The sequence below is a fragment of the Parasteatoda tepidariorum genome, chromosome 8, assembly GCF_043381705.1.
Source record: "Parasteatoda tepidariorum isolate YZ-2023 chromosome 8, CAS_Ptep_4.0, whole genome shotgun sequence".
NCBI classification, from domain to species: domain Eukaryota; kingdom Metazoa; phylum Arthropoda; class Arachnida; order Araneae; family Theridiidae; genus Parasteatoda; species Parasteatoda tepidariorum.
Window position 1 is genome coordinate 40,150,296 of NC_092211.1, and position 14,649 is coordinate 40,164,944.

The window sequence follows — 14,649 nt, forward strand, 5'->3', positions numbered from 1 at the left end:
TGATTGTCTTTTCCTTCCTCAAACCCAATCAAAGTTTAGAAATTTATGATCTGGAGTGATTGTTTCAAAGTGGGCTACAAATTTTTATTATGAGAGAAACTTTACATCTCAAATACCTAAAGAAAAAAAAATGTTAATGAGTTAAATTAGGCTTCTTATTCTAACTATACATATAAATCATTTGATAAAAGATCTTCTATGGTGTCGCATAAACCAATGAAAATCCTTAAAACGTTATGACGCTCAAAGAAAAAAAAGTATGATCAAAACTGTAACAAATAAGGTAAAAGTTACCGTGTGTTTCATGGTGTTTCCGGCTCTATGGGAACACTAATAAGATCGACATTTTTTTAACGAAACGTTTGGGAATGATTTTGATAAAATTAAGAATAAAATATGGTTTTAATAGCTTAATTTTTTATTGATAAAATTTGATTTATTAGTATACAGATACACGATATTTCAAGTTACGAAATCAGATACAAAAACATACTTTCCCTCCAATGTTGTTCATCACACATTCTCTCCCTCTACCTGTTCTGTTTAACCCATTACTCATTTAAGTAATTTTTACTTTGTTAACTTCCATTTTATCCCTTTAGTTTAACTCTCTGTCTAAGTTATAAGCTAATTCTTCCGTCTTGAAAGCTTCCGGCTTCATGCTTTGAATGTGTGGGGCGATGTGTAAATTGTTGCGGTACGCATAAGCAAACTGTAAAAAATAGGTCTAACTAAACGGTGCCTTCGAAAGTCCCTTGGTCGCTCATTACTAGATGAGGAAACCTTAGCTACAGTATTGGTGGGAATAGAAGCCTCGCTCAACAGTAGACCTTTGATTTACGAGCATGGTGAGAATGATACAGAAGAAGCTTTGACACCATCTCATTTCTTAACTGGTCGAAAGCTTACTACTGTTCCATCTGGACCTGAGCTTAAAGGTGATAAACTCACTAATATTTACAGAAAACAACAAGATGTACTTGATATGTTTTGGAAAAGGTGGACTAAAGAGTATTTGCTGGAACTGCGTTCACATCATCAAGTAAAAAATGTTCGGCAATCACCATGAGTACGAGTAGGAGATTTGGTTCTACTGCAAGAGGATGTACGACCAAGACACGTGTGGAAAAAAGCTCTCGTGGTTGAATTAATTAACGGTCGGGACGGAAAAATTCGTACTTGTATTCTTCGTGTCGAAGGAAAACATATTACCCGTCCAATCCAACTGGTCATACCTTTGGAGGTTGACCAGGGTGGGGAGGATGTTGCGGTACGCATAAGCAAACTGTAAAATAATTGAATTATTCTTATATGTTTATTTTTGTTTATGTAAATTAAATACGTTTTTGGAATATTGTACGCCACGTCATCTAAAATTAAATATATAGTTTTCATTGATATTTCTTATTCTTATTAGTTGATAATCTTCAAAATAGATATCAACCATGTCAACCGTCATCTATGAAAAGGTACCCCATCATAGAATCGAGTTAACATGTCTTATATACTAGTGAATTGTAATTGTAATTTTGTAATGGTAGATAAGCTACAGTACTCCCCCACCAAAATTAAATCTGTGATAGAATTCGATGAATGGATACCATTAGTTGAATCATTGCTGTTTTTATGTGAAACCGGGAGAGCTGTATTAAAATCACCGTACTTTTTGAGTGCTGAATGGGAGAGGTGTTTTAACTTCATGATGGTCGTAGTCACTGCTGTGTTGCCCTTTAGCATTCGAGTGTAAAAGTTGTGGGAGATTGAAACTGAGTGGTTGATGATGTTGCAGTCACAAGTAGCAAGTCAACTTTTCAATGTGGACCATCCAAGGAAGTAGGCGTTTCCAGATCGAAGTGGGCGTTACTGTCAAGATAGGCGTGTTCATATCGATGTGGGAGTTTCTGTCAAGGTAGGCGGTTTCACATCACGTCCAGGTCACCAATGTGAGTCGATATGTAGCTATCGACCGGGTCAACCGTCATCTATGAAAAGGTACCCCATCATAGAATCGAGTTAACACGTCTTATATTCTAGTGAATTGTAATTGTAATTTTGTAGTGGTAGATACGCTACAAATGTTTCAAGATTTTCTACATATAAACAAACAGAAATATCCTTTAAAAAAATTCCAGAAATTTCTGAAACTTATCTAAAAATATGTAAGTAATTCACAGTTTATATAGAGATTTGAGAGATAGTTATAAGAAAAAATTACTGCTTAGATATACTAGTTATGAAACTTTGACGGATATACATATTTATATTAAAAGTTTCACTGGTAACCGAGAAAATTGATTAAGGTTTAAATTTATCCTAACAGAATCAAAAGCTAACTGAATCAGTTGAACAAAACCTAAAGTTAGTAAATGGAGAAGAAAAATTCTGGTATAATTACTGTACTGTACGATAATAGCATTTCTGATAAAAACAATGAACAATAAAAATTGAAAAAGGCATGATTCTGGTATTAAAAACCAAAATACAGGGTTTTTAAACCATTCGTTCAGTAATTTTTTCGTTAATGGTTCGTTAATGGTTTCGTTAACGGTTTACAGGAAATTCTGGTTTTCAAAATTTTAGTTCTTCTTGCGATACATTTTGTAAAAACTGCAAAACTGAAAGATAAATTTAACCGAATAAATGGTTTTTATGCCAGTCACTAAAGTATAATAATAAAATTATCAACTTTTTTTACATTTGCCAAATTTTATCACGTATTATAAAACTATACTCTATATTTAATTTTACGAAATCCATTACCAATACGCTATGGTCAAAATCACCGAGCTTTTTAGTTTCCTTATAGAGCCAGACATTTTACCATATTCTGCTAATTTTGACCACATTTCTTTTCGCAATGTGCAATTAAATATTTAAGGATCTTTTAAATGAATAGTATTTAATTTTAATGTTATGTTCTTCATGAAGCAAAAGTGATTTTTTTGTGGGATTGGTGGTCTCAATTTGGGTAAATTAAGCTGGGGATGGAACCTTTTACTTTTGCAATAGAAATTGTTTTGTCTAAGCTATCGTTTTCATATAAATCACTCAACTTTACGGACAGAAACGAGTGGTCTTTTGATCCTAAGTCAGTAATTTATCATGAAATTCATCAAGAAGTTTTCTCATCCATAACTCAAATCTAAGCCTTCTTGATCTCCCCCTCTTCTGGGCATTATAATTCATCATATTTTAGACGTGTAAATAAATGCTTTCTACGTTTAAGCCCAGACTAATCTTGTTTTTATTTCTTACAACTGTATTCTCAAAACACATATTGCTAACTATCTTGACATATTAAAAACAATAGTTCGGAAATTAAAACTTTAAAAACTGGGTAGCATATATCTATTAGTTTTTGATATATTGATAGAAATTTTCGATCTCATTAAACTATTGTATCATTCAAGGGTATTTATTCGTATCAGGAAAGTAGCGTAAAAAAGCATATTACTACTGTGTTAGATTTGTATATTAGTCACTTATTACCACATTGCTGCCGGGATTGGAAATAAAAGATGCTTGCTTCTCAATGAAACGATTTAGGTTCGAGTTCCAGCCATCACTGATTGATTCGAGTTCTGCTCCCGGCTCTCAATAACCACGCACTGTTAGAAATGGTTAAATAACAATTTATTTAATTGTTATTTTATCTTGTTCAAACAAAATAGCCAAATAACCATAAATAAGATGGTATTCAAACTGTTAACTCTAAGGAAAACAATTTATTAAGAACTTTCAAAAAATATGTTTAAACAACCAGAACTTTACCACACTAACTAGGCCCNGAAAAAATTATAAGGTGAGTGTTTGTATTTATATGTTTGAAGTGGAATTAATTGCATGTAATAGTTTTATTTTTCTCACTGTGAAAAAGAGAATTTAAAGTATAGTTATTGAAGTTACGTTTTATTTTTCTTAAGCATCATAGCATAATAAAGTACTGAGAAAAGGGGGTGTTTATTAACTGGATCACCAAACGATGAAAAACCAGTGAAGGAACAAGTGTTCCTTTACTGGTTTTTTTCTTCTAAGTATGAAAATAAAAGATAAACTTTATTTTTCTTGTACCTTTAGTGATGTTCCGCATCAAAAGTATGCTAAAAATACGAAAAACAACTTCTAACCAGTGAGGGAACAGGCATGTTCCTTTACTGGGCATAGATTTCCCAGTGAATGAACAGTATGTGTTAATATGTCGACACTTTAATTTTCTATTCATGATTACAAAAAAAAGTTAACATTTTCCAAGTATTTATACGTTATAATTTCTAGAATAGGCTTGTTTTTAAATATTTGTATGGCTTATAAATTCATAAAGGACATTAAAAAATAATCAAAATTAAGTGTTCCTTTACTGGGTATTCATTCACTGGTAAGAGCTGTTCCTTCACTTGGTCTTCTTACTACTTGTTATTTGAACCTGCAAAACTTTTAAACAATATTATGTAAGTTCTCTACAATTTTTTTACATAATTTGCAATTAGTAACAAATATGTTGACACTGTCATTTAACTAAAATTGCGAATTTTGAAATTAATATGATTTTTTAAAAGGCAAGCGAAGCTTAAGTGTTCCTTCACTGGTTAGTTTACCCTATTTAATTGTTATTTTATCTTGTTCAAACAAAATAGCCAAATAACCGTAAATAAGATGGTATTTAAACTGTTAACTCTAAGGAAAGCAATTTATTAAGTACTTTCACCTAATATGTTTAAACAACTAGAACTTTACCACACTAACTAGGCCCACCTAATGAATCTACTTAATTCCTTGCAGCTGGGTACATGTTATAACCGGGAAGGATAATCTGTCAATCTCATAACCGACAGAACGGGGATTCGAATTCAAGCGGTAGCACAATATTTTCTCCATTCCTTTCGACACATGAATAGTTTCCGATATCCTGCTCTCTCCAATTTGTGACCATAGACTATTAGAATATAATACTCTCATTCAAGCATAGATGGCAGCACCAAAAACCTGCCGAACACAAAATATCTAGTACTTCGCATCTCTTACGAAAGGTGAAATAACGAGATATACTAATTAAATCACATTCTGCGGTTTGTTTGCTAAAACACAACTCAACCTAACGAGACGCCTAGCTCTAATGTCAAGCTAAATTTCTTTTTTTACTATTTTGAAACCATGTTAGTTGTAAATGGTTAAAAACAACATATCATTTTGCATTTATGGTTTTTTAGCCATACCAGTTGTTAACAGTTTTAAAACCGTAAAGATAAGAGAAAAATTCTTTACTGTAAACTTTACGGTTAATTTGATGGACAAACTGCTTCTGTTTATTTTACCGTAATTTTAGAATGAAAATTCTGACAGTGCTGTGTTGGCGCAAAATATCCATAGGTTTAGACGGGTTCCTTAGAATCCCTTTTTGTCGGACTAACAGTGAGAAATTTCCGTTGTGTTCTTCATGTAATTATTTTTTCGTGTAATTTGGTTTATTTTATAGCATAACTTCATGCAATTCGGTTCATTTTATCAGAAGTCTTGACCCAAATGTTTCCTTGTCTTCTTTGTGCTCAAAATTACAAGGAGCGTTGCAAGTTCAACATTGATAGCCACAAAGTCAAACACTGGTCATTTCTCAACACTGGAATTAAAATAATTTAAAAAAGAAGAATCACTATTAAGCATCGTTCGCGTCGAGTATCGTAAGTTTGACAAGTTCTGTATGCCCTTAAATAGGTAAGTACAAATTCTAATTTGATAATGCTATAGTTCCAAACGAAAAAAAGTCTTAAAAGAGTATTTCGAAATAGCAGGTTTATATTCTGAATAAAATGTTTTAGTTATAAACTAATATGATGGTGAATGTTTAAATAATTTTGTGCATAAAACATTAAATAAGCAAATAACTTAAAATTCTTTCCATAAATGAGAATGTTACAAAAAGAATAATAGCTTTTCAAGAAATTCAAACAAAATCGTCGTTTTTCTCAACGACTTTTCAACATTAAAGCAAATATTTTAATGAGTAATTATCGTCTCAGAGTGACCTTAAACTACGAAATGTTTGCCTTATTTTTTTCAGAAACCCTGATAACAAGTTCATAAAAGTCTTCTTAAAATTTTCAATTAATGTTGATAAACTCCCAGTCTTCTGCACTTCAGGTTCTGAAAAATTAAAAAATAATGATAAATAATTTGGAATTCACATAAGAATTAATTACCGATATTAAAGAGAAATGCAGAGTGTTATGTAATTATACTCTATGTATATGATGTACTATACATAGACTATACATGTATTAAAATAAAAAAAAGAAATATAAAAAGATGACCCTAACGATACGCTTCGGTAAAAGTCTTTCAAAGAAAATGCTAAAATCATCTGATCAAAAGATATAATCAGGTTATCCAATGAAGTGGTTCGTAGCACCATTTCACCCCATTGATCAATTCGTAGAATGTCCATTGCTGAAATTTGTTCTGAAGTTCAATTTGTTTACAATAACATAGGTTATGTTGAAATTCTTAATTCGCTCCTCAAAGAAAATCGAAAAACTGCAGATTAATTTTTATTCCCCGCAGATCTAATTATAAGTTGCTTTATAAGTTATTTTACTTCTAAAAAAATATTTAAAAATAATCAAACACGTAATTAAAGTAATTATCTTGTTAATTACTCAAAAATATTATTTTTCAAGCAAATGACTACCTGAAATTTTGTAAACTTATGAACTGTTATCTACAAAAACATGACAAAGAATTTAGATTTAAGTGACAGTAAAAAAAATAGATACTTACGCGGTGTTAAGTTTTCACAGTGATACAACTTATTTATCTTTATTATATCCTTCTTGCTAAAACCGTCCCTCTGACCTAGCTTGATACCAGGTTTTAAAGCAATAATGGCAGGCTTTTTCACATCGATTGCAAACTCATACGCACCATAATGCATGATCGAATCGTAATCATAGCTTAGATTGAAACTCAGAACTTCTGACCATGAGTACTTCCAAAAATTTTGTCTAAAACCTGTTCAAAAAAAGGAGAAAAAATCTATAATACTCTTAAATATATTCTACAAATTTTTATAGAGGTATGTAACAGGATAAATTTAGATTATTCGGAGTTATACAATTTATTAATGATTAAAAAAACAATTTAATACATTAAAATTTTAAAATCAAGATATTTTAGTTTTCTTATTTAAACTACTATAAATTACAACTTGTTTACATTTCATCCTGATATCTATGAATGATGTTGTTGTCGTAGACCATTAAAGCAAAAGACAGACACGATTGTTCTTGTTTTCCAGTGGCACCATCTATGATCAAGTGTTCTACTTCTACCACACCCATACGTCACACTAGTTTATAGGGTGGACCCATTCATACATTCATCCACATGTCGTAATTTTGACAAGAACCTGAGAATGATCAATCTCCAATTCAGTACTACCAGAGGTATAATTTGTAATGGGAACATGGAGAACTTTGTGACCCGACAGATTAAACGTACACCAATCACCATTTATTCTTCAGCCCACTTGATTCGAACTCCCGTTCTCACGAATGTAAGTCTAGCTCCCTGACAACCAGGCTTTCCTGGAGTAATATCAATAAATATATACCTAAAATAAACATTTAGTTGAAGTTTTAACTTTTATATAGACTTTGATTGCTAAACCAATAACTTAACACTTTGCTAATTCCTGAAACTATTAGTATTTCTCATTATTGCTTAAATAATATTTAAAAAATACCTATTTCGTAATAACCATGATGTAATACAAATCTGAATTTGGTGTAGAAATTGTGGGCTTCTTTAAGTTAGTACCTAATTAAGCATTGATATACCCTTCGAAGTTTAACTATTAATAATTAACAAACAAAATAACAAATATTATTTTTTTATTCCATTATAATTCATGTACACTTTTCTATACTTCTTAGTAATTTCAAATTTCAAAGTGTTATAGTTTTGGGGCAAGTAAGCAAAACTTAGCGTTGCGTTGAACACCCAAAACAGCGGCTCCGTCGCCCCTTATGATTTTCCATCTCCGTGTTTATTTTATAGAATATCTAGTTTTCAGATTTTTATTTTCAATTTAAACTAGTGCTACTTCTCTGTTCAATAATCCATAAATAATTCATACAAAATTCAATACGATTATTTTTTAACATAAAACGAATTGACATTATAAAAACTAATTTATATTTCTACAAAAAGACAAAATTATGAGTTAAGATTACACCTGAAAAATCCACTAGATTAATACAAACACTTTGAACACTGAGAGTATATTTAGAATCTCAAGTTTCAGAATTATTCAAAAGAGAGAAAAAGAAAAACAATAATAAATGCAATGCATAAATCAAAACGATAAGAGATTTGCATAATTACTTAAAATAAGAGAATAAATAGTAGCTTTTGAAGTTCCTAAGGTTGAAATACAACGAATTTCTTGCTGCTATAATACCAATATTTTGCAACGTTACGCTTCGCTTTTTTCTTTTTCCAGTCAAGAGACACAAAACTACACCAAAGTACAGTAAATTTTAGATGTGCAGATTCTATTCTTTAAATATAAAAATTTAACTTTATTTTTAATATACTTTCAAAAGTTATATTAGAAATAATTTCTTATCAAGAAAATTAAGTTTTTACTTAAAAATTGACAATTTATTTGACATATAACAGCTTAAATAACTTAAAAAAAGTGATAAATAGATCTATGATAATTTTTTTAAATCTTACTATTTCACACAATAAATTGTTTCTAAAATTATATTTAATCTAAAATCATATATAAAAAGTATAGATACATACTAATTTTTAAGATTCCGCCAAATAAAAATACTTTGTTTATCACTCCACGTTAAGTCTGAGAGAAAGTCTGTTGCGTTTTATTTCGATAAATTTTGACTCTCGACCAATTACAACTCTTGGCCAATCAAAGTTACCCATATGTCATAACTTTCAAACGAAATTAGATAGCAGGAACTCTGATATTTAACATAAAAGTGAAGAATAAACTTTTAGCTGATTATATTAGTTTCATTAATTAAAGGATTAATGTTAAACGTTACCTACAAGCTACAAATTCCGCAAAAAGGGTTATGCTTAGGTTTTCAAAGTTAGAACTTACCTGGTATAATGTTGTCCCAGACAATGATGACATATTGGTCTCGATCAGGTCGATTTTGTTCGTGCACAAATCCTAATAAAAGCATTAGTTCATGTAGAATATTCCCTTTGGTATAACAGTCTTCATTCAATGGCATCTTATTCGATTTCTCAATTTTAAAACCTATTGTAGCAACACACCTAGAATATTATGTACAAAAGTATTTCATGATTTAAGTCGATTTTAACCTTTAATTAAGTCTATAAGTTAAGTAACTATAACCTTAAAATCACAAATAATTCCTTTATTTAAACTTATCTTTTCGATTCACTTTCATAATTAGGATAAAATAAAAGACAGGCGTGATTGATAAAAAGTTACAGCAACTAGTGAGAAAAATAGACTTTTAAATAACTCTGTGCATTGATCTCGATTTCTGGAAGACTTTTTATATCGCTTAAAAAATTCATTTGTAAATTAGCACGCTGATTCCATATTTATCATGCATTTAAAAAAATATTTTTTTTATTTTTTTTTTTATTTTTATTTTTTATTTTTTAATTTTTCAATAGTCAATTTTATCACGTTTTTATTCTCTTAATTCACTCTTTCTCTCACCAGTTGACGTTACCCATAAGATTGTATCATTCCTGATTCCATCATCCCTGACATTTTATTATTCTGATTAAAGTGCAGCATGTTGCAGCTGCACTACAACGAATCTAAGTTTTGATCAATAAATATTCTTGATTTTAACGTTGTATTGACTAAATTATTATTATATCACAAGGAATTCTTATTGTTTTATACTGTTATCATTATGTTATGCATACCTGATGCCTACGCAGTTTCTTTTTCTAAGAGGAAGGAGGTAAAATATTTATAAATTGGTTAGTTATTTGAGTCTAACTCATTTTCGGGAAACTATTTTTTTTTATTGTTTCAGTTATTTGAAGTTTTTGAAAAATATTCCCTAAAACTATATAATTGTCTCAGTTAGTTTATGCCCAAATAATCCAGAAAATATCCTGCTTTAAGCATGCTGTGTCTAAATCCTGACAAAAATAATCTTACATTTCCACAATTATGCTCGTAGTTTTATGTTTATTACTTGTAGAAGACTTCGTATTCATTCGGCAGATCTTGTTTGTTTATCTAATTTGAAATTGTATGATGAATAGTATTATCTATTGAATTTCTTTCTGAACTAAATTTAAACGATAATTTGATTTTACGATTTCATAAAAGAAAATAGCTTAACTTATCATTAATTTTTACGACTCCCTTACATTAACAAAGTAAAATTGTAAACTAAAGCATCCCCACAAATCTAATGGAAATTAATTCTCTGTTGAATTGGTTGAGAATTTAATTTGTTGTAGTTCAAAACATTTGGAGTAAAAGTTTACATTGGCGCAAAGTTCAAAAATAGATAGTTTCCGAGATACGGAGCCTCAAATTTAAGAGATATAAGCAATGTCCAATATGGTAAAAGGTGCTTGAAGCATCTTTGTGTGCAAAATGGGACATTGGTACCTGGCCTTTAAGATATGCACGATATAGAGATAACATCAAGTATCAATCTAAGAACAAAATGGAATGTATCTAATGTGCAGAGAATCGACCTTCCCAAAAAAAATTTAAATAATATTTAAATAATTGATAAGTTATGCTTATGCGTAACTATATATAATTGTATGCATCCAACTATCTCTTAGTTTAAACAATCAGCCCTTATAGAGTAGCAAAACATCTGCTTCCGGATAGCCTGGTTGGTAGGGCGTTGGACCAATGTCTAAAAGATCGAGAGTTCAATTCCCGCTGACCAAAGACGTCTGGTGCAGTAAAAAGTGACGGGTGCAAGTTAAATCTGTCGGGTCACAAAGTCCTCTATGTTTCCTTAACAAATCAATACCTCTGGGGAACATAATTGGAGATTGATTGTTCACTGGTTCAGGTCAAAATTGCGATCTGTGGATGAATGAATGGGTCCGCCCCATAAACGGGCTGTAAAGTATGTATGGTTGAAGTTCTATTCTAGGCCATAGATGGCACCACAGAAAAACAAGAAATGTGCCAACACCAAACAGGCTCACGGATATTGGCAAGGGGCATTAGAAGCAACAACATAACGTGTGCAAAATTCGACCACCTCCACGTGGTGCACATTGGTTAATGCTTATATCGTGGTCACATTGATTTTAGAGAATCAAGAATTTTTATTTATTTTTGGGGCTTCCTATCTCGGAAACTATCAATTTTTGGACTTTGTGCCAGTGAAAACTTTCGATCAGAATGTTTTGAACCAAAACATGTTAACAACATAACAACATAATCATACTTTAATTATTGTTCATAATAACTATCATTTAAACCAGATTAGAATGTTTTTGTTTTAAATATTATTTATAATTCTCACCTGTCTTCAGGTTCAATCAAAAGGTATGAATTTTCCATTTTTCTTGGAATAAACTTAACACATGTTCTTTCATCAAATTCCTTCATTGCTGCCAAGATATCTTCTTTTTGCTCAATAACTATTTTTATTTAAATAGAATCAGTTTATTATTTAATGTAAAATAAATTTGCTAATTTATAAACATAATTATTGATAAGCTATAAAAAGTTCTTTTTCTTTATTACTCCACTTAAACGAAATTTTAATTACAGTTTTACCATTTTTTTAAAATTATTTTCTAATAAGATTTTCTTTATGTCAAAGTAACGCTTCATTAAGTCGTTAAAAATTATTTTTTAAATTTTAAAAACATCATTGCTATAGAATAATGTTTCATAAAATGAAACTTTATTATTATTTACAAAAAGATTAGCAGAAAGACTTCAATCTACAAGAACAAGAATAAAACTTAAAAGTACATTTCACTGCAAAAAAAATAAGCAAACTACAAAATAAAAGTCCTTTTCATTAAGTGCTAAAATTTGTCCTTAAAGGTTAACAATACATAAGGGGTTGTAAAACTTGATAAAAGCTCTTCTAAAATAGGAAATCAACTCTTCAGTTCAAAACTAATACCTTTTGTTTGTTTTTCTACTTAAGAAATTAAAGTGTATCACATTATTTATATCATTTAAATTCAAAACTGTTGACGCACTAAAGTAAAATAATGAGACAATTCAAGTAGTCTCCAAATTTTTCAAAACTGTTATAAAGAAAACTAATCAAAAATTGCTAACAATTTGTTTCTTTACTTACTTTTGTATCATTATGAAGTGGCAAATAGCTAAGAAAATATTCTCTTAATACAACTCAAGAATCTGCATGTTGCAAACTTAAAAGATCTTTTGAATTTGCTTTAGAAACCATAATTAATCTTATTGTCCAACAATGTTTACAATTTTTATACATTAAGTAGTACTATCTCTTTGGTCTACTAAACATTTGACTGATTATGAGCACCATTGGTTTTTTCTATGGTAGACTCTTTACATTAATTTGTTAATAAACTTGTTTGTTAATAAATATTTTCAAATAATTTCTAGTATGCAGTGCAAAAAGTGAATACTCAAATATTACAAAACTTTCATCGTTTTTGACGAAACCGTTTCCTGGTCTATGCACCGAGCAAATATTTCGTCCAAATGACTAAATAATTATCGCTTCTTCAAGGAAACGAATTTTCTCAAATTTAAAGAAAGATTTCGTCATTCTACTTTTCCCCAAAAAAAAAGAACTTAAAGTGCCTAAAGTATCTAACAATTTTAATTATCATTTTATCGTTGGCACAAAAGGACACATAGAACAAATAAATAAATTACAACCATGCCCAAAGTAGGATTCGATCCCGGGATCTTCCTGGTACGAGGTCAACTTCTTGACAATCATACAATTCATTATAGTTTCGTCATAATAGTTAACAATCTCCCACAATACACTACGCTGAGGTTTTGAGTTGAAGAAATATTTTCGTCATAGATTTGAGACCTTGCATTTCGTTACAAATCACATGATTTCGTGACGAAATTATTCTAAAAATTAACGAATTATAGATAAATGATATCTGAATTGTCAAAAGTGAGAGTTTTCATGGACATATTCTTTAAAAAATAATTTTTATGAAACAAAATCAGTACTATTTACGCAGCTGATGAGGCGTATGCTATTTAAAATTAGAAGTTTAAAACTTTTGAGAAATATAAAAATAATTTTCGCTCGGTTCTTTCAGAAAATATTCTAAGTTTAACCAATACTTAACCGAAATCGAACAACCACAATTAAAAATAGATATATAGAAAGTAATTTCAAAGGGAATAGGTATAAAGGAAGTAATTTCAAATTTAAATAATCACACTAACAATGCCTAGAATTAAGGCATAATATAATCTATGTAATATCAAAACACTATTTAGAAAAAAATAACAATCATTTTATCTAATGGCAGTTCAATACAGATAAATTGACATTATGGAAAATATACATGCATGCGAAAAATCTTTCCTGATAACTTTTTCGACGAAAACGAGATTATTAATATTTGAATCTATGTAATTATATTTGATCTACACTGTGGGCATCTTTCGCATATTATATTATAAAAGTGATTTAAAAAGACAAATGTGGTGGGTGTTTTTGTTTGCTTTGTCAGATAGAAACACGCCTATAATATTGCAAACCGGTCATTGTTCTTTAATGTTTGGTACAATTGTTGCCATAGTAACATTACATACAACCTTCTCAATTACAGTGATATGCTGCAGCATTCATTATTCAAAGATGTTCCATGAAAATGAAATGAGTTTAAATTTTATGTGTTTAATATTTATTAATATTAAAAAATTATTGTGCTTAATATTTGTTTTATGTTTTGGATTTGTAGTATTTATAAATTGAAAATTTCATAAAAAGCTCTATCTGAACAATAAAGTCTTGCAGCAAAATATTTAAAAATATAATCATGGGTTTGGAATATTTTTTTTTAATTCCTGTAATTAAATATATTTTAGAATATAAGATTTGCATTATCAAATGCATATACCGACATATTTCATGCTAGTCCAGTTGAATTATAGACCTTTATATATTGTCTAGTACCGGTCAAGTCATTATAAAATAATTGAGGTTTTTTCCATTAATTTAACAAAATGACAAGAACAAGAATTCGTTAATTTTTAATCGAATTTGACTAAAATTTTAAATTGTAATTAGTTAAATTTTAACAAACCATTTTATACTGGGTAGCTCATCCTCAGTTGGAGAATAGAATTAAGCTCAAAAAAATCCACTCAGTAAATTTGACACAACTGTCTAAAATTTATTTTGTACAAGTATTGTTATAAAATTCAAGTGCAAACATTATTATAGTGCTATTTCAAAATTACAGACATTCTCTATAAATGTACACAAACCTTTTAAAATAGTTCATGATTTCCAGAAGTTTTATTTTCAAACAAGTTTTTCTGTTACTTGACATTCGAATTCTTATAATACTTAAAATACTACTGTATTAAAAATTAATTTTAATTAAAGTTCTTTTAGTTTAAGTTTCCTCCAGTTATGTTTTTTTTTTCTTTTTAGAAAATAAAACAGGAAC

At 29.6% G+C, this 14,649-nt stretch overlaps 1 protein-coding gene across 1 annotated transcript in view; it reads right to left on the reverse strand.

Moving 5' to 3' along the window:
- Window positions 1–3,788: 3,788 nt before the first annotated feature.
- Window positions 3,789–14,649, reverse strand: part of LOC107450195 (uncharacterized) — a gene marked incomplete in the record, with an annotated part of 61,103 nt that continues 50,242 nt past the window's right edge. Inside the window, 4 exon segments of the mRNA XM_071184684.1 lie at window positions 3,789–6,138; window positions 6,772–7,002; window positions 9,122–9,300; window positions 11,520–11,637. Coding sequence (XP_071040785.1) covers window positions 6,011–6,138; window positions 6,772–7,002; window positions 9,122–9,300; window positions 11,520–11,637 — 656 coding nt within the window.